This window comes from Miniopterus schreibersii (genome assembly GCF_964146895.1).
Source record: "Miniopterus schreibersii genome assembly, chromosome: 15".
Lineage (NCBI taxonomy): Eukaryota > Metazoa > Chordata > Mammalia > Chiroptera > Miniopteridae > Miniopterus > Miniopterus schreibersii.
In genome coordinates, this window is record NC_138115.1 from 33,856,286 (window position 1) to 33,884,172 (window position 27,887).

The 27,887-nt window shown below is 51.1% G+C and overlaps 1 protein-coding gene across 8 annotated transcripts in view; it reads right to left on the reverse strand.

Moving 5' to 3' along the window:
* Positions 1-10,506: 10,506 nt before the first annotated feature.
* TBC1D5 (TBC1 domain family member 5) overlaps positions 10,507-27,887 on the reverse strand; it is a 361,094-nt gene continuing 343,713 nt past the window's right edge. For all 8 annotated transcript variants that reach the window (XM_081159844.1, XM_081159851.1, XM_081159850.1 and 5 more), the window contains 3 exons: positions 16,495-16,574; positions 15,577-15,732; positions 10,507-13,709 (listed from right to left, as the gene is read on the reverse strand). In XM_081159844.1, the coding sequence (XP_081015970.1) occupies positions 13,407-13,709; positions 15,577-15,732; positions 16,495-16,574 (539 nt within the window). In that variant the 3' untranslated portion in view covers positions 10,507-13,406. The remainder of the gene's footprint in view (positions 13,710-15,576; positions 15,733-16,494; positions 16,575-27,887) is intronic.

Below are 27,887 nucleotides of genomic sequence, written 5' to 3' on the forward strand. Positions count from 1 at the left end.
GAGGGGAAGGGAGAGGGAGAGATAGAAACACTGATGATGGGAGAGGAGCATTCGGCTGCCTCCTGCACGCCCCCTACTGGGGGTTGAGCCCGCAACCTGGACGCGTGCCCTGACCGGGAGTCCAACTATGACCTCCTGGTTCATGGGATGATACTGGACTAACTGAGCCCCGCCGGCGGGACTAAAGCAGAAATTCTTATTCTTTTGGCGGATTTCACCCAGGGGCAGAGAGGGCTGGTCAGGAGGAGGGGGAGTCATAGGGCTACGGCTAGAGTTGGCTCCCCCGCCCCCCAGCTGTCGCCCCAGCCCTGAGCTGAGTCCTGGCCCCTCTAAGGGTGAGCAGAAGAGGCTGGAGCTGCCAACCAGGATCCATTGTCCCCTCTCCCAGCAGCCCTGGAGCCCGGTCTGGTTTGGGTTCCCCGCAAAGCCCACTCAGAGGCAAGGATTCAAAGGCAAGTAGTTCATTTAGAAGGTGGTCCCAGGAACCGCTGCAGGGGTGGGCATGTGAGATGGGATGGGGTACCTGCGGGCAAGCCTCCCTAGATGCTGCTGGACAGGCTCCAGAGCTGCGGGATTATCTACCCCCTTCCTTCCCATCACGGCGAGGCTGCTGCTGGGCAGAATTTCCCGGCACATCAGCTGGCAGGGAGCAGCCACCTGTGGTAGAAGCGGACACCAGAGCGCTCTGAGCCGAGCTCGGCCCGTCATCACGTCCAGGCCCCTGGCTGCAGGATGTACAGGACAGGGTCCCGGGCAGCAGCGACCTGAGGCGGCCCGCGGGGGAGGCTGAAGATTCGGTCGGTTGCTGAGCTGGCCCAGGTGGCCTGGCCGTTTTGCCACCAGGTGGGAGGAGGCTGCTCTCCAGTGCAGCCCACACGGAGATCAGAGACTCGGGCACCGAGAGATCCTGATGGGATTGTTCAAACCACTCGTTTAAAAAATAATGGTGTTGCCCGGCCGGGCGTGGCTCAGCGGTTGAGCATCGACCTAGAATCCAGGCGATCCGGGTTCGATTCCCGGTCAGGGCACATGCCCGGGTTGCGGGCTGCAGCAGATCAATGACTCTCTCATCATTGATGTTTCTATCGCTCTCTCTCCCTCTCCCTTCCTCTCTCTGAAGTCAATAAAGATATATTTTAAAAAAATAAATAAAAAATAATTGTGTTGTAAAAATTTGAAAATATTTTCATTGTAAAAAATGTAAAATATACATAACACGAAATTTACCGTTTCAACCATTCACATTGTTGTGCAGCATTTTCTAAAGTTTTTGACAGCAACTATGATCTATTTTCAGGGGCTGTTGGTGCATCTGTTTGCACGGTTGGTCAGCAAACCAAAAAACTGTCCTCTCGCTGACGAGTTGGAAGCATGCGTGGGACCACAGCCCTCTGGGCCGCGCGGTGTCACCGGGCATCTGTCCGCTTTGGCTTCGGCTTGCCTTCGACTTGGAGAAAAACACTTAATCCCCCGGCTAGAGGCAAGAGCTCGGTGCTGGTGGTGGAATTTCTCTGTCGTCGGGGGCCAGAATGTTCTAATCTTGAAATAGCTCCTGCCGTCTCCCCGGCTTGAACCCACGGTTTATTTATAGCCATCATATTGAGGAGTGTCCCTTCCTTCCCTCTTCCTCAGGGTGACAGCTGTGGACACACACACACACAGCACAGTCATGCCTGGTTGGGACCACGATCCCATGTCATCCCTCTCTGTGTCTTTGCCTCCACTGTGGAGCCTGGGTCTGGGGCTGCCCTGCCGGGACCACTAGGGTTCTGAGTGACAGGACACAGCCCGAGGGTCTTGGTATTTCTAGTGACCCAGACCCCCCTCACCCCCTAACTGGGGACAGTTTCTGGGGCATCAGATTGTTCCCTTGGAGACACACCACGTGGTGGCCGTGGGCAGCTTTTAGTTGTCACTACATGTGGCCTCCCCCGTGTTACATTACGGGAGGTGGGCGGGGACCAGCCGTGTGGCCTCGTCCTGCGTTGGGGCGGGCGCGGGGTGTTCCCGGCCCTCACTGTCGGACCTTGCACCGAATTTCTCCAAGCGCTTCCCGAGCGAGCGTCCGCGTTCCCGGTCAGGATCCGCAGAGGGGGAAGAGGCTGTGAGTCCCACGAAGGGCGGCTGGTGTTTTATCTCTTCAGCAGTTCAAGGTCGCCAGACACGAAAGGCCAGAGCAGCCCTGGCAGTGAGCCCGCCGTTTAAAGCCAAGAAGTCTTCCTCCCGTCTGTTTCTGCCTCTGCAGATCTGAAGAGCCTTTCCCCCCTTTCTCCTTTCAGCTGTTTCTTCTCTGCATTTATAGGCCTCTGTGGCTCAGGGTGTTTTCCTCTGTGTGTCTCTGTCTCTGAAAGCCTGAGTCTTTTTATTTTATTTTATTTTATTGATTTTAGAGAAAGAGAGAGAAAAACATGGATTTGTTGTTCCACTTATTATTTATGCATGCTGTGGTTGCTTCTTGTATGCGTCCTGACCAGGGACTGAACCCACAACTGTGGTGTGTCGGGACAATGCTCTGACCAACTGAGCTGCCCGGCCAGGGCCCCTTTCTCTCTCTCGGTCTGGCTGTCTCAGTCTGTGTGTGTGTATCTGTTTCTCTTTCTTTCTATTTCTGTCTCTCTCTGTTTCTGTCTCTTGCTCTCTGTCTCCGTTTCTGTCTCTTGCTGTCTCTCTTTCTCTGTGTCTCTGTCTCTCTCTGTCTTTGTCTTTCTCTGCTTCTGTCTCTCGCTCTTTCTCTGGCCCCGTCCAGAAACCTTGGCGCAGGGACATGGGTGAGTCAGGGTGGCTGCAACTTGAGACTACAGGGAAAGCCGCCAGGGCTGGTCTATCTGAAGGGGAATGATCGGTTTACTTTTTGGGGAGAAACCTGGGCACACATGCTGTCCAGCGCCTTGTGCCTCACCCGCCCCATGGACCCCTCTGGGGAACTTGGGTCCCAGCTGCCCCCCCCGACTACAGGCGCCCCCATCACTGGGCTGCTCTTGGGACACAGCAGCTCTACTCTCAAGGCTGGGTCCAACTTAACAGGGAAGAAAAGTAGCACAAGACATTCCAATTTCGAGAGATGCTTAGATTTATGTGCAACCAATTAATAAATTATATCTTATACAGGACATTGGAGCTGTTTAGCTCCATCCCCAAATGTCTAGATGGTTACAAAACAACCCAAGAGATCTTACTGAGAAAACCATATTTTGGGGTCACTCGTATTTGAACAAAGGTGGTCTCCGTGTTTACCTGTGCATTTAGGAGGCACGGGGACTGTCATTCCCACTGGGGAGCAGCCATAGTGCCCAAAGACAGAGGGGCCCCCACATGACAGCCGAGAGCTGAGGTCTGTCTCCACCACACCCGGTTCACGGCCCTGCCTCCCCCGCTCCCAGTCACCTTGGACCCCTCCGGCCAGCCCAGAGTGCCCGGCTCTGGCTTCGGGACGCCCGATCCAATGCTCTCTGGCCCTGCCCCTGGGCGGTCACAAAAGTAAGGACGGCAAAGGGAGGGCTGGGCAAGTGACAGTGTGGCGTCGAGTCTGCTGGCGTTTGGGACGGCTTCGTCCAGGAGGGGCCGCTGACCAGGGGAAGGCTTGGATGGAAAGTGGGGAAGGGCCTGACCGACGCCCAGGGGCCCTGGGGTGGGAACAGGCACGGAGTGTGTGTGGGCAGGAGGGAGGTGGAGGTTAGATTGGGAGCATGAAAGGTGCTTGAGAGGTGGGTGACATGAGCCAAACAGAGTCTTATGTAAGAAGAGAAACTGGCCACTCTGGGACGGGGTGGCTGTGGGGGGAGGGGTCAGAGGCAGGACTGACAGCTGGGAAGCAGACTGAACTGGTGCCTTCACGAGCAGGCGCTCATCTAAGGAGACGCTACCCAACCCCAGTAACGTAGCAGCTTGGCCACGGGTGTGCGCGTGCATGCGTGCCTGTGTGTGTGCACGTGCATGCGTGCCTGTGTGTGTGCACGTGCATGCGTGCCTGTGTGTGTGCACGTGCATGCGTGCCTGTGTGTGTGCACGTGCATGCGTGCCTGTGTGTGTGCACGTGCATGCGTGCCTCTGTGTGTGCACGTGCATGAGTGCCTGTGTGTGCACGTGCATGAGTGCCTCTGTGTGTGCGCGTGCGTGCGTGCCTGTGTGTGTGCACGTGCGTGCGTGCCTCTGTGTGTGCACGTGCGTGCGTGCCTCTGTGTGCACGTGCGTGCGTGCCTCTGTGTGTGCACGTGCATGCGTGCCTGTGTGCACGTGCATGCGTGCCTGTGTGTGCACGTGCATGAGTGCCTCTGTGTGTGCACGTGCATGCGTGCCTGTGTGTGCACGTGCATGCGTGCCTCTGTGTGTGCACGTGCATGCGTGCCTGTGTGTGTGCGCGTGCGTGCGTGCCTCTGTGTGTGCACGTGCATGCGTGCCTGTGTGTGTGCGTGTGTGCATGTGTGTGCGGTATGTTAGCAAACTTCCACTAAATTTTATTCTGCCACTGGTCCCTCCCCTCGCACCCCTTCTTACAAATCCTTCGCCCTGTGCCACAGAAAAGGTGGGTAAATAAAACAGGGCAAGACTTTAAAGCCGGGGAGGGGCCGGGGGTGGAGAAGACTGGGCCGAGTCTCCATGCTGCCCTGGCCCATGAGCCCGGGGGTTGGAGATGGCCACACGTCCCCTGAGAGGCTGCCCCGGGTGCCAGGGTGCTCCCCCTGCCCACACACGACGCAGCTGTCCACCAGGAGAAGACTAACCCAGAGGTGGTCCGTCCACGCACAGGACACCACCGACCATGGAAAGGAACCCGCAACAACGGGCTGGTGTCCACGGCGGCTCCTTTTTTCATCTCACAGACGGTGTGCTGAGCTACAGAGGACGGGCACCAAAAAGTGTCCGAGCCCATCGCCGGGAGCCTGGAGCAGGGGGAAGCCCTGGGCGCAGAGGGCAGACCGGGGCTGCCTGGGGCGCGCGGAGCCGCGGGAGGGGCAGGCGAGCTCCTGGGGTGATTATTACACGGGTGCAAACGCTTGTCAAAACCCACTGAGCTGCAGCTTTAAGATCTACTCGACTGTATATAAATTCTAACTCGGTTAAGGGAAAAACAGGCAGCCAATTATGAAGAAGAAAGAAAGGAAAAAGGAGGGGAGTGGAAAGAGTATGTGGTCTGCTTTTTCAAGGGTAAACTGAGGCATCCACAAAACCTTAAAACAAGCCTCACGAGCACGGATGCCCTCGCTAGTGGACTTCACCAAACACCCGCCCTGCTGCCAGCTTACCCTCGTCTTAGAACTTCAGTCCTGGGAGCGCTTCGCTCGACAGCAGAGCTCTTGGGGGTTCCCGTGTGTTTGGGGCACACCAGGGAGTCCTGCTGCTCTTCGATTCCAGCAGGCAGCGGGCAGGTCTGGGCAGACTTGCTAAGAGGCCGCCTTGGGCCAAGGCGTGAGGAGTGGTGGGTGGGAAGAAAGACTGCTAAGGGGGCACATCCGATCCGAGGTTCACCGTGTATTGTGTGGGTTGGGAGAAGGGGCCGGGGTTCAGGTTGGGCTGGGATGCCAGCTTCCCCCAGGACACCCTGTAAGGAAAGCCCACGGGAGGTCTCTCTAGAAGCTACAGCTCCCTGCCCACTCTCAAGGATACCCCAAAGTTCTGCCACCGCTCAGGGCCCTGCTCCTCATTCACCCCAAGTCCAGGGGCTGCTGGGCCCCTTCTCTTCTCAGTTCCCCCTCCAGCTCTGGTGGCCCCAGGATTCCCATCCCAACCCCACGAGGAGCCTTCGTCGGGGGACTCCCTCCTCACCTCTCAGGCTCCTTGTCTTTATTTTTGTTAGTTCTTATCCAAGGATTTTTTTTTTTTTTTTTCCCATTAGAGACAGTGGAAGGGTGAGAGGGGGGAGAGAGAGAGAAACATCGATGTGAGATGTTGTCTCCAGAACCTGCAACCCAGGTACATGCCTTTGATGGGGAATTGAACCCATGACCCTTCGGTCTCCAAGCCGATGCTCTAACTACTGAGAACGCAGCCAGGCGGGGCTCCTTGTCTTTAAAACGGGTATCACAGCAGCTGGGACTCAATGGGGCCATGTCCACAAAGGCAGCATTCTGGGAAAAGCGCTTAACCAAATCCCCCTCAGGAGGAGGCTTGTCCTTCCCAACATGTCCCTCCTCCCAACCTGGGCGTTACTTGCTTCAGAAACCATCCTCCTGGGCCCCCTGGGGCGCCTTCTGCCCCGGATATCTGACCAGGCTTCGCTTCTTTGGCTGGAGTAGGAGGGCACCCTCATCTATTGTGGGTTAAAACCACTTTACTGCTTTGAGTGACAGCTATGGCTTTAAGCAACTCTCTTTCTTAACTGAAAAAGTCCTTTAAGACGTGGCACTGAACTGCATACACTCTACAGAGTTGGATAATATTCTGGGCGCCTCTCTAAGGAATCCTTTGATTTTTTAAACTGTAGGTATTGACCCAATAGTTGGTCATGAGATTAATTTAGTGGGTCAGGCCAATTGCCAATAAAATAAAATAAGGTAACAGGTATTAGAACCAGAAGGCATCCCACGTAGTGTGAGCAAGTTTGTTTCATGAACCTTCTATTTCAGCATGTGTGTGCGTGTGTGTGTGTGTGTGTGTGTGTGTGTGTCCAGGTGTGGCTCAGGTAGCCGACTCCTTCCTATTGCATAACTGTATCCCTAGGGAGGGGCTGCCTTGCCAGGAATGACCATCCCCAGCCCCTTGACTCTAGTTGGGCTCCTGGGTGACTGGCTCTCGCCAATGGAACGTGGTTGAAATGATATTTTACTTCTGGGTTGAGGTGGCTGGGTCCCTGAATCATCACATGGAGGAGAGCCACCCACAAACCAGAAGACTTCAGAGTGCAGTTATGTGAGAAGTGAACTTTTCTTTTGTTAAGCCATTGATGTCTTGGGACCTGTGAATTATAGCACCTACCATCATCCTGTGTAGTACGTTGTGAAATGTATTTACTAATGTGGGTATGGTCAAAAGGTTTGAAAAAAGCACCTGATTTAATCTAACCACCTTATTTTTCAGATGGAGAAACCAAGGGTGTCAGAGAGGATGAGGGCTCCCCAGAGTCTCCTGAATGAGCTGAGGCCACAACCTGCCTAAGGAGGGTAAACACTACGAGGCCCAGGTCAGCTTTGTGCACTGAAATGGCGCAGAGATGACCACCGGGCCGCAGACTGGTGGTACAGTGCTCCTCCAGTCTCCGCACACACGTCATAGATAGATGTGACCTCTGTGCTCTGCTACAGGGACCTCCACCCACAGCTGGGGACAGGAAGGGTGACCTCCTCCTGGCCCTGCCAAACTAGCTCTCACCTGGGCCTGCTCAGGCTCTGTGGTTAACATCTCTGCAGCATACGGGCAGGCTTTCTCTGAAAGTTGGAGTTTCTCTGAATTCTCTGAGCATGGGATTCTGAGAACCCAGCAGCAGCCTTGCCCCCGCCCTCAGAGCCGTGGTGAGTCACACGCACACAGCAACACACGCCCAGGGACAGGCCTCCGTATTTGGCTACCAGTGAGTTTGGGCCCTGGTGCTGATGCCTCCGAGTCTTCCAGCCGAGGCCTCAGACATCGGGGGCCCGTGATAAACCATCCCAACCATGTTGTCTGTATTCCAGACCCACACAACCCAGAAGCATAGTAAATGGTTGTTTTATGCCACCAAGTTCTGGGAGAGCAATGAGGGTGTTGGGACAGAGGACGCAGCATGGGCGATGCTTCAAGCCAAGAAAGGGACTAGCAGGAGGACCAGTGGGGTGGGGCACAACCTTGTGGGGTCGGGGTGAGTGGACCAGGGAGCTGCTCTTCCCGGGGGGCCTTTGGTCAGGTCTGCTTCCTGATGAGGAGGTGAGATGGACAGTCAGAGGATCGAGGCCACTGGCCAGGCCCAAATGGGGTGAGGCCTCCGCTGCGGTGGAAAATGGGGAAGATGGTCTGACCAAGCTGTGGGATGAATGAGGACAGGAGGCTGTGTGGGGACCAGTGGTGTCTGGACCAGTGGATGCAGGACCAGGGCCATTAGCCCAGGGGGCAGGAGAAGGGGATTCCCGTGCTGGAGCTGGAAGGGCTGTGAACAAGCTCTCCTCTCTATGGCTTGGCCTTTGCTGGCTGTCCTTCCCCTGGAGGAGCCCATGGGAGGTGACATCCACTGCAGCCCTTTCACCCCTCCAGTTATGCCTCGTGACATATCCTGTCATCCCCGAGTCTGAGACTTGGGAGGGTTCCCGCTGCCCGCTGCTCCCTCAGCTCCAGCCAGGACGAGGTCAGGCCCTGGGCAGCCTTCTGGGTGCCCCAGCTGGGCAGCTACAGCCAGGAACCCTGGGCAGCCTGCTGGGGTCCCCCAGCTGGGCAGCTACAGCCAGGAACCCTGGGCAGCCTGCTGGGTACCCCAGCTGGGCAGCTACAGCCAGGAACCCTGGGCAGCCTGCTGGGTACCCCAGCTGGGCATGCATTCTGGCTAGAACTGGATGATGAGGGGCCCCCCGTTACAGCACGTGCCTGTGGGAAAACACAACTTGCTGGGCTGCACTGATCCCAGCATTTACACGGCGGGAAGTGCCGCGCTCCTCACCCACGCTGGGAAGCCTGGCCGACTCCCCCTGGGTCCTGCTCGCCAGTCTCACCTCCGAGCTTCTGGAGCCTCCCAGGCTAGAGGAGGGCTTCCTCTGGGCTCCCTTAGAGTTTAAACTTTACCAGTGTTCCTTCTACCCTTCCCTGGCAAATCGAGGGGCATTTGTGTGTCCCCAGCACCGTGTTGCCTCACACCTCTAGGGAGTTCTGTTGAATCTGCTGAAGGAACAAGTGAACCAACGTTGAGTGAATTCTCTGGGTCGACATGTCGTCCGTGTTCCCAGGGCTGTTCACCGTGCGTGAAAACCATCCCTTCCTCACAAACGGGTGTGCCTCTCAGAGTGCAGAAGTTTCAGGGGGCATACAGTCCTCAGAAGGCTGAGGATGTTGCTGTGAGAGGCAAATTACACAACAAAGATGCCCAAAGCTCCTCCAACGGCACAACCAGCGTGGGTAATGCTCACTTGTAGGACCTGGCAACGTGGGCCTGGGAGCAAGAATCACGCACGGAGGGCTGGCCCTTGATGGGACTGCTGACACTGTTCTGCTGACCACACAGGCGGGAAGGTGCCCCTCAGCACGGTCCTCTTTAGAGACTTGGGACCCACCCTGCCTGATAACCTGCACCTGTCACCCAGTTGAGGGTGAGCCAGGGATGTGGCTTCTGCCTGAAGGGCCCTGGAAGGTATGTTAGTGTGAGTTCCAGCCGAGAGAAGATGCCAGCGTGGCTGTTTACATGGAAGGACACACCAGCTGCAGAGTGGTGAAGGGCCTCGGGGGAGGGAAGGCTGCCAGCAACGGGACTGGACCCTGCAGGGAAGCCACCCACACTGGCCTCCTCAGCCTCCAGCTGGGAGCTGCTCCCAGAGGTGTAATTCCCCGAAACTTCCCGCAGGCCGCACTGCAGCTTTCTGGGGCTTGGGGAAAGGTCCTGGGTTAAGAAGTTCAGGTGGGGCAAGAGGGTGGTCCAGCAGCACTGAGGGGGTCCTCACAAGGCATACAGGTCTTATATGGGGTCTCTGCTCCCGGGGCTCAGTGGGGTATGCTCGTGTGTGGTCACTGGTCGGGGAAGCAGGGCCACCACCACCAGCATGAGCTATCTGAGAAGTGTGCCAGGCTCTACCTTTCCATGGCAGAACCTGTGGTTAATAAAGTCCCTCGGGGGGTGGGAGGTTGTGACTCATGGGAGGGCAAGGCCCCATTGGCTGGGCCTAGGACGGAAGCCTGTTAGGGATGGGCCCAAGCAGATTCTAAGGAGTTGCTTCCCTCCTCCACCGGAATCGTCAAGATCCCCTTCCCCTCCCTAGTCTGTCATTTATGACTTGGAGCACCCCCCCACCCCTCCTCCTGTGGCCTATTTATTAAACCTCAAGTTAGTTGGGTGTCACAGGGCAAACCTGACGTGGAGAGGAGTGCCGGGGAGGTGGCAAGCTGCCGGGCCAACCCCTACATGGCCTCTTGGACCAGCAGGCTGAGCAGAGGTGCCGCAGGGTGGCCCCTTGGGTCAGTGCAGCCCTAGGAGCAGACGACCAGGCCTCCAGGAAGCCTCTGGGGTCCATGTCCTTAGAGGGGGGGAGTATGTGGGAGGGGCCTGCAGAGGATCTTTCGGAATTAAGCATCATCTATGACACGGTCCTGCACTTTGCCATGTGTCAGGCTCCGTTCCAAGTGCTTTAAGTGTGTTGTCCTATATAGTCCCCAGCAGAGCCTATGAAGTGATTTACTAGTAGCCCCCATTGCTGATAAAAAAACTGCGGCCCCAGAGCTTAGGCAACTCGCCTGCCTTGGAGAGGGAGGGATGGCAGTTAGGGAACAACCCCGTCAGGCCCGCCCGGCACGGAGGTGCGGGTGCCGCCCCACCCGGCTGCGCATCCAGGGGCCCCGCTGGGTGGGGCAGGTCAGCATCTTGGGCCCCACCCCCGCCTGGAAGAGTCAAGCTTCGAGCTCAGCTTCACATTAGTCTTTTATTATAATCGCAGCGAATGGCATGACTCTGCCAACAGCGTAAGTCATTTCTGAAGCCAGTGTGAGTTACTGCATGAAGACAGTGAGGAGGAGGCGACAGATACAAATGGCACAGCCGAGTATCCCATAAATCAAACGAACTGCGCCACTGTGAGGAAAATTATGACAACTTTTACATCAAAGTGGCTTCAAGCCCGTTTACAGGAACCTTGTATTTCTTTTTAACACTATAAAAAGGGAGCTTCTGAAAGGAATACCGAGGGCGGTTTTGCCTGAGAGGGCGCCTGCTTGCCAGGTGCTGCCCACAATTCCCCCGGGCGCTGCCCCCCACGCCTCCCCGGGCCGCTCTGGACAGGCAGCCGGGCCGGTGCTCATGGGGCGGGGGTGGGGTGGGGGTGGGGGGGTGGCTCCCAGGCGGCCCCGCCGAGGGGGGAGTGAGTCCTCCCTTCGCTCTTGCTCTGTACTGGCCCCTGGGGGCAGCTTCCTAAAGAAACAATGAAACAGGAACAAAAAGAATAAACTTGGGTCCACCCTGGCAGGCTACAGTCAGGAGACAACAGGACTGCCGCAGGATTTTCTGTTTGTCGCCTCGTTCTTGTTAACGGCGAGCAATCCCCCCCCCCCCCCCAGGAAGGATGCCCACGGTTCAGCTCATCACAGGCAGGGAGCAGTCCCGGGGCTCGGTTTACCGTCAGTCTCCTTCGTTCTGCAGGGAACGTCAGCGGGAGGCCATCTCTGGAAGAAGAGCCCAGTTTACTTAAGTGCTGAGAGTGTTGCACGGCCCCACGGCAGGCAGACAGGTAAGGCAAGGTCGCAGCGACGTCCTTTCTCTAACCGGTAACTCTCGGGTGTAACAAACATACATCATCTAGCTCGAATCCCCAAACGGATCGGAGAGGAATGCATGAACACAGGGACACGTATAAAAATGTAGATGACAGTGAGAATTAATCTAAGCTTTACGTAAATAAAATTTAACTCCTAATAATCAAAACAAAGAGGTTTCCAATGATTACATTTGCTAAAGAAAAAATATATATTTGGGATTTTAAAATTGCGCCATTACACACAAGTACCTGATAAAGTAAAAAGGAACATAAATTCTTTAATAGCACTGTAACTAATAAAAATGCAAATGATGCTCAATTATGAGAAATAAAAACAAGTCACTTAAAAAAGACAAGACAGTAATTCAATCCCCATACCCCATAGACCTATGGGAGTTGGAGGGTGGCTATGTCCGCGGGTCCCCTTCCCCCCGTGGGTTTCTTCCCTCTGAGGTGTGAGCAGCCTGTTGGGGGGCCACAGCAGCAGTACCCCTGAGGACCCGATTGGTTCTCCCGTGGCACCGACAGGGAAGCACAGAGTGAAGGGCCCACACTGCGTGCTGGCAGGGCAGGAGGCCTCAATGACCTTCACACAGGGAGCAGCCTAGAGCCTGTCCGAGGGCCGAATGTCTGGTGGCTGCTGTGGGGCCGGTGACACCCTACTATCGTTTCTCTGGCTCTCAGGGTAGAAGAAATGCTGAAAGGAGTGGAGGATTGTGGCTCTGCCACCAGGAGACAGCTGGCGCCATGGCCCTTCCAGTTTCTGTCCTGGAGCCCTGGTGAGGACAGCTCCATGCTTCTAGAACCTTCCTAAGCCAGGGCCTTTGAGAGAAAGTAATGACAACCCTTGCACAGCTGCAGGGCCCCTCACTGTAAGGACCTTGGGAGCTCATGAATCATCATCAAGGGGACATATACCTGTAGCAACCTCCTCAGTGAGTCACCCGAGCAGGGTGCAGAGCTGACCACTCAAGAGTCGGGCCAGAGCTAGTCCACACATCTGATAAAACTGGAGCTATCATTCATCTCACATGCCGATGTGTTAGGAGGTTTCCCTGCTGCAGTTTAAGAACTAATTGCAGAGCCAATTAGGACCGCTCAGTAGCTGACTCTCGAGTCATCACCATTTTCTTGGAGAAAGAGGGGAGGGCCTATCATTATCATGTTTGTCTAGAGAGGAATTCATGGCCAGCAGAGGCAGGACAGAACAGGGTCTGTTCTTTCACATGTAGCTTTTCACCTGTTGCCATGAGAGCTTCCGCTCGCTGCCCAGAGGTCCCCCATCTCAGAGAAGCAGCCCAATGAACCTGTCACCCCAGGCAAGGTCTGCGTACAGTGACCTTGTTTCCCAGCGTGAATGGTCCTAACAGGTGAAACATGATTGTTTGAGGAGGGGCAGGAATGGAAGAGCGACCTGGCCTAAGGCCTGGAAATGTACCCTTTAACAAACGAGAAAACCCAAACCCACCACACCTAACTGAGGCCTAAGTTCAGACCCGTTTCTAAAGATCATGAAACTTTCTGAGAGGTCGGCAATGGATTTTCTCCAGCCCTGGAGTCCACCAGTCCCTCCTGCTGCACTGGGCTTTGCAGTGACTTCCCGAGGGAGAAATGAAATCGGCTGAGATACAGGTTCCCAGAGAGAAGTGTTTCTGGTATCAATCAATTTTCCTATGCCTGATGCTCTGGGGGAGGAAAGATCTGAAACCAACCCTTCTTCCTTCTTCTAGATACAATGATGGAGCTGCCACACCTTAGCAGGGGAGCAGAGGACAGAGAAGTCACTCCAATGGTGGTCTGGTCTTTTCTCACGGGGTGAAACTGGGACTTAATCCAGCTCTACCTCAGAGAGAGGGCGCAGGGGTTAGGGAAGGGCTTGAAAGCCCGTCTGCATCTTGGTGACCATCAGTCTGTGCTCTGTGGCACATTTGCTTTTCTCTAAAGGGTTCTGGTGGGTGGCTCCAATGCCACATACATGCTGGGAAAGAAGCGCTGGTTTCCGAGGGTCTCCGCTGGGCCCCAAGGCTGCTGAGGGGGATGGCCTGGCCTCTGTGGTCAGATGTCCAAGGGGCTCACGATGGTGAAGCCGGAGTCCTTGCTGTTGCCGCTGCTGTCGTCGTCAGGGCTGGAGCTGGGGTTGCTGGAGGATGCTGAGGCTGGGCCCATCAGCGGGTCAGAGAAGACCAGCGGGAAGCGGGCCAGGCCCTCGCCCTTCCCAGCTGTGCTCCGGAGGGTGCGAAGAGGTTGGGCCTGGCCAGGGAAAGACGCCCTGGCACCGCCTCCTTCGTCTTCTTTGGAAACTAGGATGAAGTCCTCTGAGCTCCCTCCATCTGCGTGCCCAGGCGCTTCCGAAGGGGCCTGTGAAGTAGTCAGAAGTCAGGGATGAGAAGATGCCAGTAGAACAAGCGAACTGAGTGGAGGCCTGGGAGCTAGGAGCTGTTTATGTTCTATCAACATGTTAATTCTTACAAGACTGAAGAGATCACAGTAAATGGCACTATGGTGGAAGCGACGGGATCACAAATGGCACTGGGGCAGTTGGTAGAGAAAGACTGTCCCTTTCCACGCCCATTAATGTCCCCCTGTAAGGCACCTGGTCAGGGCTGTGGGGCTTGTCCCGCATGTGGGCACATGGGTGCTGGTAAGGCTGCAGGACCCCAGCCTTGACCTCCTACCTCCAAAGTGGGGATACTTCGTTCATACAACTATTGTCCTGCACTGTAAACTGAAAACCTGCGCTGGTGACAGGTAGGTTCATATAAACATGAACACTGGGAATGGCAACTGCAAAGTATAATGAAGTTTTAAATTTAGCAAATTCATGAGTGTGTGTGAAAGGTCTTCTTCTGTAGTATTTTTACACATCAACTAAAAGAATCACACTAAATTTTTCAATAAATTGTCAATTAAAAATGGTTGGGGCTCAGCAATATTTGAATAAGTGATTATTGAAAAATTAAACATCTGTGGAGGGAAGGAGAGGTTAGGAGGAACTAATCAAGTTAAACTTGCAATTTTAATGTGTTCATGTGGCTAAAATGCAGACTCAGAATGCTCCATGAAAGCTTCCTTTTAAAGCTGGATGAGATTAACCACACAGGGTTCTCTTCTTGAACAGTAGTCTTAGACTAAGGCTGAAAAAAGCTCCCATTATAAAATATCATTAAAAAAATAAAAATAAAAAATAACGTACAAGCATCTGGATGCTAGTTCTTGAGAAAGTGACTTAGATGAGATTTCGCTAAAGTTCATTTTTCAAGATGGACCTTTGTAAGCCATTTGAAAAGAACATTACTGGGAATTTTAGTCCTATCAGATTGTGCACAGTGAGGCGGCAGGGTGAGTAGGAAGCTTACTGCACTGGGACAAGTTCTCCAAACACACTGTCTGGTGAGCCCTGTGCCTCAGGCAGTACTGGGCGCAGGAGGAATTTCTTAGATCTTTTCTAAGCGGAAAGTTCTGTGACTTTGTGTTAGAATAAATTATACATGATGTCGACACCTGCCCTCAGGTGTCAGCGAGTTACAGCCCACAGGCCAAATCCAACCTGCGACCTGGGTTTGCATGGCTCTCAAGCTGCGAATGGCTTGTACATTTTTAAATGGTTGTGAAAACAAACAACTAAATAAACAAACACACCAAATACAAAAACAAATATATGACAGAGGCCATATGTGGCCTGCAGATCCTAAAATACTTACTATCTGGCCCTTAACAGAAAAAGTTTGCGGACTCCCTGCCTTAGAGGATGGACATTAAGGAGAAGTCCTTCCCCACGAAGAAAAAAAGGTTCTAGCGAGTGCAACACACCAAGACGGCACCAGGAGAACACCGGTGGCACGTCTGTGCTAACAGGAAGGGAGGCATCAGCCGAGACGCCGACCAGCGACCGAGGCAGAGACCTTTCCAGCCCTCAACAGTGGGACGGGTCGGAGGTTCGGGCCGACGCTGCTGCGTGAAGGTGTGCAGGCTGTGCATGCACAGCTCCGGGAGACACCAGTTTAATCACTATCCCTGGGGCTGGCACCCCTAGGGCACCGGAGTGTACAACCTGCACAGTTAATATAGCAGCTCAGGCCAGGCCACTTGTGGTATTTCACAGCTGAACTTCACATGTGGTCATCTAAGGTGACCTGGGCAGGGTTTTTATCATTCATAACTTTGAAGAACTTATATGACTGTGACACTGTCATCATGTGTGACACTGTCCGTGAGAGCTCTGTACCTGCTTGGTGGCCCCGGGCCCCCGGTCGCCCTGGCCCTGGCCCTGGCCCTGGCCGCTGGAGCAGTAGTGGTCATCGGCGATGGTGAGCTGCTCGTTCTCCTCGGCTTCCAGCTGGCTCTGGTTGAAACGCAGGGAACCTTTTAGAATGTCTTTGATCTATTTTCAAAGGAGAGGAAAATAAAAGAAAAAGACAAATGAGCTTGTTTTTAAAGGTTAGCTAAATCTCTGATACATTTAAACTAGTCTTGTCACTGACAATTTTTTACTATGGATATCAAGACATTACCATAAGAAAGACACAGACAAAAATCCAACTCTGCCAAAGCCACTGACTCATTAATGACTATGGAAAAGGTAAGCGCCTCAATGGCCAGGTTCTCACAGGGTCAGACGTGGTGTCACCTCCCTGGGGTTCACCTGAGGCAGGAAGCAGCATTTGCCTGCACACCCAGCCCAAATGTAGAGTACTGGGCTCCTGACGGGCTCTGCCCCAGCTCACAACTGAGAGCAGCCACCGTTTCATTGACATTCACACTCCACGTAGCCCTTTAAGGGTCATGTAAATGTAGCCCTTGAGGGTCTGAGGCCTGCTGCAGGTAGTGACTGACTTGTGCTCCAAGGACATTCATATTTGTGGATGTGACTGAACACGATGCTGGGCCACACAATACCAGCTTGGGGTGAGGAAGGGGCAGGGTAGGAAATGGAAAACCAGTTTGGGCTGCAGGCAGTCAGGCAGATCACCAGGAGGAGCGAGAGGCACAAGGAGGTGGGGATCCAGGAGGGGCTCTGTCTGGGAGGAAGTGAGGGGCTGGGGGGATGTGGCTCAAATGTTATGGTACTCCCCGCCCGAGGGTGCTCCCCAACAGGCACGAGAAGGGAGGCCTGTGGGACACAAGGTCGGATCAGCGGACATACCTGCTTTAATCCTGCCAGGGAAACCAGAATTTGATCTTCTTTTTCCAAATTTTCTTGTAATATCACATCTTGAATATTTACTGAAAATAGAAGAATGACATTTTATAACTAATGCTCTGAGCATAACATATCAGCTGCACACCCTAACTTCACACAAGCTTGGGATTTTTTCTGCCAAATTTCACAGCAACTATTCCCACCAAGGGTGCTCTGCCGAAGTGCGATGGGGCAGGCGCCGGGTGCAGCAGCGGGGGCCCCGAGCTCAGCATGCACAGCCTTCCCGCCAGCGCTGCACAGGTACGTTCTTGTGATGACAGATGTGTCTTCACTCCCACAGAGAGACCAGGCGCCTCCTGCTGACCGCTGTGTGGCGAACAGCCCAGGGCATTCAGCCACCTCCAGGAGCCCACCCAAACTAAAGTAGCCCAGGCCACCCTCAGGTCTTAATGAATCATCTCTTTTACTGTGCTGATGATAAACACTTGTCACCATCTGACATTACTGCGTGCGTTGGCCTGTTTGTTTGTTGTCTGTCTCCCCCAATAGGATAAAGCTCCCAGCCTTAGAATAATAAATGCCTGGTGCACTCAAGTACACAATGAGTATTTACTGACTAACTGAATGAATGAACAAACATGGAAAAACACTCCTGGAACTTGCACTTCAAAATACTGCTATTCTAAATATTTCCCCAAAGCATTTCCAGTAAGGGGCGAGGCAAGGACTGACACCATCGACGTGAGCTCAGCTTGACAATTTATTAGAATTTTCAATAAGTCTGTAAACCACGCTGACAAGGCCTCTCACATAGTGCAGCCGAAAAACAGCAGCTTTTATTTATTCAGAAAATGTGACTCGTTTCTGACTAACAGAAAGGCCTGCTCCAAAACAAGAAGGCACAATGAATGAGAATGGAATAGCAGATATAATTAGAGAGCAAATGTTTTTGGTTTCCTTAAAAGCCTGTAACAATTTGTTCTCTCTCAATAAAAAACACACAAAATCCACTCAACAAGACATTAACGACAACCAACTGCAGCAAATTAACAAGAAACAGTTCTGTAGGTCTTTGAGAGGATTGAAAAGGTTACTTTTGTTTTATGACTGCTGTGGTTTTCAAGGCAGAGCTCTGAGGGCTGAGGGCTGCCTGGAGCAGCAAGGTACCCAATAGTGGGGTAGCTTGGTAGGGGGGTGGGTTCTGTCTCATTGAGCTGAAGGTGGGACAGACTTCTCAGCTCCTGCTGTGTCATGACACAGGGTCAGCAGGGGGACAGCTCCCAGACCCTGAGAGGAAGCTCAGCCAACAAACGCAGGAATACTAGGACGTCTGTAGGAAGCACAGAGGCCTTCCTGGGTCCAAGGTGCAAATGGAGGGGAGGTGTCTGGAGGCTAGACCCAGAAAATCAGGGGTCCAGGAAAAGAGGAATCTGAAAAAACAAGTGTGATGTTTGCCTGCCCCTTTGATAGTTTGCTGTGGAAGCCAAAGCATTTGGCCAAATTGCCAAGTTCTTGTTCTCAAAGTAATGGTGGGGCTCATGGTCAGCAGCAAGGACCAAAGGCATTTAGGGTCACAGGCTACAGCCAATAGGGAAGTCAGTGGCTCAGTGGGGACAAAGGTCCAGAAATATGCAGGAACAGAGCTCTCTTTAGAGGCCAGGAAGGACCCTGAAACACTCAGAGACCTTCCTCAAACACCAGATGTGTGAGCATCCCTGAACCTCGACACCATCCTGGCAAGAAGAGATGAGGTGGAGAAACTCTGGGTGTTTTTTCAGATGGGAGGGTTAACCTGTAAGAAAACAGTTGCCTTTAATGGCAAGTTTAAGCCTTGGACTGCCACTGGTGGGTAGGGAACTTCAGAACAAGATCTCCACACACCTGCACTGAGGTATATAGATTTACTACAGAAGTATCAGTGTCTACCCGAGATCTTACAAAACCACGCTGGCCATGCTGCCTAAAAATCCCATGAGCCAAGCAGCCCTACCCATCCTCTCTTGGATGCCCTGTTGTGCTGTGAGCCTGCCCAGAGCTGTGTGGGGATGCTCACAGGAATAGGTTGAAAAGGGGCGAGGTGGTGAAGGCAAAAGGTATGAGTGTGCTGGGAAAATGGAACAGGCTTGTCTTTCATCACAGGCCCAAGCGGGAACAGTGCTCCATGCTCTAAAGGCCACTCTCTTGATAAGAACAGGAGCAGTCAGGTCTCTCGGGTCTAAAGAGGTGGCAGAGCTGCTAGTGGGCTACCCCACCTCTGCCCTCCACCCCTTCCTCACTGACATGTCCCAGACTTTATTCAGGGCAGCGCTGTGCATACCTGCCCCTTCAGCCAAGGTTGGTCATGTGACACAACTCTGGCCATTACGGTGTAAGAGAAGTCCCTGGAAAGGTCCTTGTGGGGGGCTGACTCGGTTTGCACCTTTCTGACCTGTACTCTCCCCACTCTTGCTGCCTGAAGTGCTGGCAGAGGACCCACGAGTCATCCTACAAACATGCAGGTGAGAATCACAGCTTTGGGACTTTGGGTGTAAAGCCAGAGGAGCCTGGGGCCCTGGGTACATCCTAGAGCTGTTACACCAGCTTGGACTGCCTACCTCTGGGCTTCTTTTACTTAAGAAAAAAATAACCAACTGATTTATTTACTCTACTGGTTTTTGCATTTCTGCTATTAGCAACTATATTCGTTTCAAGGTGCTACAAACTGGGTGGTTTAAAATGACAAAAATCTATTCACAAACTTATTTGTGAAAGCTGCAAGTCCAAAGTCAAGGTGTTGGTAGGGCCACGTCCCTTGGCAGTTCCAGGGAAGCACTCTTCCTGGGCCCTTCTAGCTTCTGGAGATTGGCCTCCATCCTTGGTGCTCCTTGGCTTTGTCTCCATCACATGGGATTCTCCCTGTGTCTGTGCCCAAATTTCCCTCTTTTCATAAGGACACCAGTCATTGGATTAGGGCTACCCAAACCCAGTATGACCTCATCTCAACTAGATTACATCTAAAAAGACTCTACTTCCAAATAGGGTCCCATTCACAGGTTCCAAGTGGACATATATTTGGTGGGAACACCACTGGACTCAGTACTGCAGCCAAACTGCCTGTTGCACAGATGAAAATTACCCAGTTTCTCTAATGTAAGGGGACCGAGGTGGCTCCACCAGTCCTCTCCTGCAGGCAGAATGCTACTAAAGTTCAAGCTGGCTCCTCTGTGCAGCGTGGCTGGCCAAGGGGACACCGAGGCAGGAGGAGAGCCCAGAGCCTGGTAGCACTGGCTGTGTACCTTCACCCAGCAATTCTTGGGCCTCATTTTTTGGATGGGGTCAAAGATCACTTTTTAGAATCTCATGAAAACCAGGACCATCTCCCCTGAAAACCCACATACACATAATTTTAAGGAAAAACCTGTTATAATCAACTGAGCTAACTAGTCTCACTTCAAGAAATCGGGGGTACAGAAATCCAAATGAAAACAAAAGGGCATCTTCAGAGGCTGTTAAATGTTTTGAATGCAAGAGTTTACATTTTACTAAGCACTGTCCCTGTAAATCCGTTGCCTAACCAGTTCCACTGTACTGTGTAGTGATTTAAGGTAGCATTCACGAACATGCTATCAATATACAACCTCTCAGCAACAAATCTGCTTTAAGTGGGTTGCAGCTGCATGTAAAAACAGAACATAATGATGTCTTTTCACGCTTTAAAATATTAAAGGCAGAAATGTGAAATGTTTAAATTTCCAACGTAACGCACATTCTTCTTTATAGAGAAAAGCAGAATAAATGGTAATGGAAAGGCTCTTTCTTTTTATTTCTGTATAGCAGGAAGATTACATTCTTTATAATTTTGTTCTATTTAAGTGTTATAAATGATGGAGCATTGAAACTAAAGGGGAAAACCTTACATAACTAACCACTATTGCAGAAATCACACAAAACTCTCATTGACATGATCCCAGGGTGGCTCCACTGTTTTTAATAAAATGTCGATACCACATGAATAGATCTCTCACTAAGGGTAGTGGAAATGGAGCATAGGCTACCTTACCACTTTCTTAAAAACCCATGCTTTCTTCAATGCTAGAATAAAAGTGTTTCCATTTAAATGGCTGGTACAGAAGGTTAGCATAAGCCTGTATTCATTATGAGGGGTAGCGGACAGGTAACAAAAACAGAACTATCGTCTATCCATAGTGGAGGTGGAACAGGCAAGTTATCCAACCTCCTTGTGGTGCCTGATGGGTAATAACAAGACCTTCCTCACAGGACTAACTGTGAAGACTAAATACATGATGCAGCACCTTGGCCACAGCAGAAGCTCAGGACCCAGCAGCTTGCATTTCACATGAACACATGACCTCATCTGAGTGTCCCAACAGCCACTCTGGATTAGGAGCAGCCCCCTCAATCAGAAAAGGCAGCCAGGCTCAGAAACACCAGGTCTGTTATCGGAGGTCTCAGGACTGGAAGTGGTGGGGCTCGGATTCCATTCCCAGTTGCCTGGATCCGGGGCCCTCCTTCCACACGGCAATGACGGAGGGGCCGGGGGTTTGAAGAGGCACAGGGTGGGGTCTTGACACTTACTCAAATGCCTTGAGATGCTAGTGCCCTTTATCTGGCAGCGGAGCTGACCTACATGAGGTTAGCCAGACACAGGAAGACCTGCATGCAAAGCAGACTGCAGTCATTTCTATCAGCCTGCGGGGCACAGCTCTGATGACCCCGTGCTGCGATCTGAGTGTCAGTAAGACGGGGATGCCTATCTCAGCGGGCATTCTGGAGGATTAGATGAGGTAATCAAAGCGGTCGACTTCTAATGTTCTGCCTCATCATTACTATTATTGCTTAGTATTTTTTTTCCCTTCTCCAATATCTTAAATACCCAGATAAGTGGATCCTGCTCTCTGAGCTTCTCTCGTCTCTGGCAGACATTTAGTTATCCTGATTTCTGACACCCTCAGATAAGGACTGTCCCAGGCTCTAAAGAAGAAATATGCAGGCTGTTACACAACAGAGGGCTCACATGTAGGGTTGACTGAGGTCACACGCATGCCCAGAGTGGCAGTGGTTGAAGAGGTGGCCATTAGTCAAGGAGGGGGGGACAGATCTGTCACTTGTCACTATTGACTTTGGCTGGACCATTGGGATTTCTGTTCAAGGAGTGTATCCATAGTTGTCCAGAGCTTGGGAGAAGGCAGGCTTAGGAGAAGACTGTAGGCATCAAATTCATCCTTTAAATAAAGCGTGTACCTCTGTGTCCCTGCAAATGCCATCCCCCTTCTAGAAGGCCCTTCTCTTCTCCTTCTAACACCACATCCCTCCTTCTCTTCAAAGTCCTTAAAACTATATTCAAGGACCAGCTTCCTATTAACAGTCTTCCATCTGAAAGCACCTATTGTTGGAATCTCTCCAACACCTACTGCTGGACTCTCAACTTTTACTCCTGAAACTATAATTTGCAGATGAGGCTCAAAGACTAAAAGTTTCCTGAAACTGCAGTTCTACTGGCAAATCCTGGACCCAAGGTCATTTGGGTCCAAATGTGGTGCCCTGCTCACTATATCTCTATGGGCCCCACCTGTCCCGCCAATGTGGCTGAGATCACTGGTGCTCTGGGGGGACCTTGGCTTGCTTCATGTGAAGATATGTGTCACTTTCAGTATCTCTGATGAGGTATATTCTCTTTCACTCTCTCTCCCTACTTTGAAGTTTTACTCACCTCTTCCTAACACACTGAGCTCACTTTTAGATTACCAGTCTTCCACTTTGTCCTACCCCTACCTACTTCTCCCAGAACCTATTTTTAACATCAGAGAGAAGGTACTGAATAAGTACTGGATGAACATATTGGCTGAACGATCAACGTGAGGCTTTCCCAGCAGCATCAGGGTTGATTTTTGTCTTCTGAGAAACAGATATTGGTGAAATATTTCTCATATGAAGAATTAAGGGGCACTAACACCATCAACCAGATCCTGGATTGAGAAGTGAGAGGGGGAGGTGAAGGGAAACAACATCCATTAATTGTATATTAAGAGCCGAGTACTGAGTCAGGCACTTCATGCTCAGTTTTTCTCTTAAAAAGCAAAAAGCAGATTACACCGAACATCTAATCAAGGGTCCTATTTTGTATCCAGCTGCCAGAATGGCTGAAAATCCTAACCTCAGCACTGGGAAAGAAGCCTCGCTTAGGAAAATCCAGGGAGACCAGGCAACAGCGTGCATTACACGTAAGAATAGTCTTCAGGCCAGCATACAGTTCTCTTAAGTAAACGGAGCGTGCTAAGCACAGAGCTCAAATCTTCACTGATCTCTGCTGCTCAGTGTTATTTCCCCAGGGTTTACCACCCTGCCAGCCAGGGAGTGACAGGGGCACGACTCCACAGGAAAATCCATCACATTTAGGACATGGCTGCCACCTTAGGGTCAGCCAGAGAAAGAGACTTTACATATATTTTTTTAAACTTAAAAGGTTCTAAGCTCCAGTAATGGTTAGATGCCTTTGCCGGAATCTGTACTTATAAAATCAAAGCAGGAACATAGTGAGGGCTTACTAACAGGAAAATCCTGGGGGCTTTGCCATCATTCCCTCTCATTGGGGAGCAGTGAGATAGGAGAGCAGTTTGGCTAAGACTGTCATAAAATTACATCATTTAGTCAAATAAGACCCTTTGAACTGGGTTTAAGCTGGATATATTTTTGTGTGTGAATTTCAGGTCATAAATGTTCTGCTGATATAAGGATCTAATGAAAGTTAAGTGCCACTCTTCAACTAGGATTTAAAAATGGCCCCAGGCAATCAAAGTCAACCTTCTTATCTTGGCTTCTCCTCCCTCTACGCACAAGATGTTAAGCTCAGCATGAGATACGTAGGGTGGCCACAAAGTCCTCGAGCTTTCAAGCAACTGACAGGGAGCCTGTTTCCACAGAGATGGGTGGACATATCTGTCTTCACTGGAGAGGACAGGGACTGGCGGACATGAGGAGGCAGCCTGGTATGGAGGGGTGAAACAGGCCATGCGGTCAGACAGTGTGAGAAAGATGAAAAACCTGGGCTCTGGGAGAGAGCCAGAAAATGAGAGTAAAATGGTGAGAGGTAGACAGTCTGCACTGAGGTCATGTGATTAGAGTTGTGGTACCTTAGCCTAGAAATGGAGAAGACAGTGTACGGTTTGCTAAGCTTTCCTACATAGGTATAGGATTGGTACAAGGAGATGCTGACCAATTGGTCCAAGTCTTCTGATAATAAAACCGGGTGTAGGGGGACTTCAACTAGAATAGAACAAGTCCAGGTAGGGTGAAGAAAAAACTGAATTTCGGATGACTCAAGACCACATCAGAGAGCCAGGGGAGGCTGTGAGCTCTCTGCCCACGGACTTCAGCTGCACATGTGCTGTAAGTGTAGAGTTACGAATAAATACAGCAACTGAATTGTGCCCACGTAATTCTAAGTCCTCTTGCTCCTTGTGGCTTCTAGTCTGTCATAGGCCAGTGACATCAGGCCACCTGGGGGTCATTAGAAACGCAGACCTTCAGGCCCCACATCAGAACCCCTGAGCCAGAATCTGCATCCTTCACAGGATCCTCAGGCGAAGGGTCTATTTCCTTCTAGAGAGGACCCTGCACCCACAATGAAATGCAGTGCTTCAGATTCTTAAAATCGTGGAAAGCTTTTATCACAGGGTGGCTGACAGGGAGAAAGCTGCCTGGTGATCACATCTCTCTGTTTTTCAAATGTCATTAGTTAACTGCCCTATTGAACATTTTCAGAGACGTCCATTGAAAGTTGTTTTTATAAACATCAGAAAATCAGACTTATAAAGTTCTTGCAGGGGCAAATAAACTAATTTTAAAAAACTGGCCTCCTCTTACAGCTAATTCTTGCATAAATATTATGACAAGTGTAAAATCAGTAATGACGTGTGCAATAAAATAGGAGATCTGGAATCCAGCTACTGATTCAACTGCGTCCTGAGAAGTATCTCCTTTGCCAAGGAAAAGCCAAGGACTGGATCCAGGTCTGGACTCCTGGCCAGCGAGCTGCATGTCGCTCACCTTCCCTGCCTTGGTTTCCTCATCAGTGAAGTAAACAGCAGCTGAGACGGCTTGTAGGGCTCCTACATCTTCAGCATTCGAAGATCCTACTCCAGGACTCTCAGCAAGAGCATAGGAAACCTAATTTCTCCAAATTTACTGCATTTAACCCTCCCATTGTTTGTATGAACCACTAATGAAAGGGCCAAGCTGAGGAAACCAGTGTCTAAATACCAAACAAGCAATGAAATACCTCCACCGGGAGCAGGCAGGTGTGGGCATTAGAGGCCAGCGGGGTGTACAGCTCAGACTCCCTGTAAACAGCTGGCAGCTCAGCCGAGCTGCTCACGGGCGAGAGAGGTGCAGGCTGCTCACCCAGGAGCACTTGCGTGTGAAGTGCGGCAACCCTAAAAATAGCCTGAGCTGGGGGGGGGTTAGTACCTACTGTCAATGGCTTTCAACTCAACTGTCAGGATGACAGCAAGGGGAGTAACTATAGTAACAGAAAAAGGAACACATAAAGTCTTCTGAAGTTGACAGGAAAAGTTTAGATTTAATAAAACACTTATTTTTAATTCCTGTCTCTAAGTCTTTGAATTCAAATAGTTCAATTCTGTGAGGGTAATAAAATTAGAATTTTGATAAAACAAATACTCTCTCAGTTTGGGGTTCCTGATTCCTAAGGCAATATTGCCAACCTGTCAATTTTATTGCCTCTGTAATTAAAGGGTGATCTGAACAAATGCCTTTATATAATTTTTAACGGAGAGGCTCTCCTCTGTATTTGTTCTATCAGCTATAAGAATGGCCTTGAGCCGTGCCTGACATTTGAGGATATTACTACATGTCCGATGAAAATGCAGCGCGCTAGGGACTCGGTGAAAACCATGAGAAGCTTCTGAGGCAGCGCTGCGGCCCACACGGGCCCGTGCACACGGAGGCGGCAGGCCCGCGCCAGCCCGCGCCCGCCAGGCTCACTCGGGGGCTCACTTGGGGGGTCACCCGGGGGGGCTCACTCAGGGGCTCATCCGGGGGGGCTCACTCGGGGGGCTCACCCGCAGGCTCACAAGCGAGCTCACTCGCAACCGCAGAATCGGCACATCCAAGCCCATGTCCCCGCGTTCCGTAAGGGACATTCCCTGCCCCAGGCAAGCCCGTCCCAGCTCTGGTCGCGGGCGGGGGGTCTCTCAGGAGTCAAGGGGAGTGAGGCCAGGACTGGTACTGGTGCCCACTCTGGGCCGTGGCTGGTGCTGGCCTTTAAAAATATATTACCTTGGCAACAAGCTGGCAAGACAGACAACTTCACCTCCACTTTATAGGAGAGGCCTTGTCACAGTCTGGCTGAGCCGAGGGAGCTCGGTTAGAACCCGGGGTCTGTCCGATGCCGGGGAGGCGGTGCCCCTCAGATGCCACCCCAGCCTCTCTGGCAGCGCACCCTCGCCTGCAGGGTACACAGTGGCCTCCCCCGCCCGGTGTTAGTTACATGCGCTCAAGCCACCTAGATTTCCTGTGACTGTCCTGCGTTTTCTGAGCATAGACGATTAGGTCCCTTGGAAAGTCCCTTTATAGTCTCCCTTCACCCAGGAAACCACGGTTACCAGTTATTTTCACATCAAATATACACTAACCTGCCACCTGCCCTTTTCACTTATTAATATATCATGAACATCTCCTTATGCTAATAAATAAAAAGTATTTTATTCTTTATAAAGATTGCATATCTAAATTATACTCATTCACTTTCTAATGGGTATTTCAGTTGTTCTAATTTTATAATACTTTAATAATCAGGAAAAATAGAAAACATCATAGAAAAAAGCACTAGGGTACTAAAGTAATTTTTTAAAGTAAGTACAATAAGTCAAAAAGTAAATCAAGAGCTTTGCATTCATTAATCGTGTTTTCCTAAAATTTCTGCTTAGAATCAAAACTGCCTACAACACAGGAATGCCCTCTAATAAACCAATGTTGTAATATGCAGATGAAAGGAAATGTATCTGTGGGCCCTGGGGCTGGGAATTCTTGGTACCATCCCTTAGCCCCACTTTAAAAGTGTGGTCAGGCTATTTACATGGTGAAAAGAAGTCACGGCTGTGTTGCAGGGATTCTGGCTGAAAGTGAAACACAAAAACAAATCTAGTTTTGCGGTTAGTTGAAAACTCACAGCTGGTATGGGCTTTCCTTTAATTAAAGTGTCTCCCCCTCCATGGAAAATTCTGGGGCTTAAGTAAAGCTGCTTGAAAAGCTCCTACGTGGACCAAACAACTTGGATTTTCATAACGGGATTTTCTAGAGTTTTAGTAAATCTCTCAGTCACTTCTTTGTTCTCGTACTGTGATCAAAAGCAAAATCAAGTAATGAGAAGGTCACCCATGTAGCCAGAGGAGCAAAACAAACAAAACAAAACAGAAAAAGCACATAAACCCCACAGCAAAACAATGCTACAACAAAACCACGTGTACACACACATATGCACGCACCCTAAAAGTAAGATTAATTAGCTGAAATTAGTTATATAATCCATATAATACACATTAGTTAAATAATACATTTATATAAAAACTATCTCTTCATTATTTCTTTTTGATACACTTAAAGTGTGATGCTATGAGATTCAAGTAAACTTAGTTCTACATAAAAATGGTCATAAAGCAGCATATGAATAAACATGGTTTTGAAGGGGTGGAGTCGGATGTGACAGGGTTTCTCCTGCTGTTTCCTCCTCTCGAACCCTGCTCTGAAGGATCAAGAGAGTAGAAATAAGGCTGAGGATACAATAGGCCCAGCCAGCTGCCTAATCAGACCCTGGTAGTCAGCTGGCCACCTAGGTCAGCATCTTTCCAAATCCATAAGAGAACATTTACTACTTGCCAGAGGCAAGGATGGTTTAGACAACACCCAAATGACAATCCTTCTGGCCACAGGCAATGCTCTCATGACCTAACAGGCTGAGAGAGTGATGGAGTCCCAGGTAGAGAGACCAAACTCAGTGATCCCACTCTCAGGGCCTGACAGTGGGAAGGGGCCTGGTGGATTCTGTTTTCCCCTCAGAGGTGGGATGCACCCTGATTTCTTACAATACTTGGTGTTGCCATTTCTCCACACTCTCAAAGCAGCATACAGGCCATGTCCATTAGAGTATATGTCTTATTTCCCTACTCTGTTCCCAAACTACAGATGCTACACACTGCAGAGTGGAGAAAGAAAGAATGTCCATAAGTGAGCTGAAAAATAGTAACACTATGCATTATAAAAGCTTTTGCAAGCAGCACAGAATTACTGAAGTTAATGTGATCCTGCAGAGACCATTTCCAATACAAAATACAGAACTCTACAAACGTAGAGAGGGGAGCGGCCGAAGACTTTCTAAT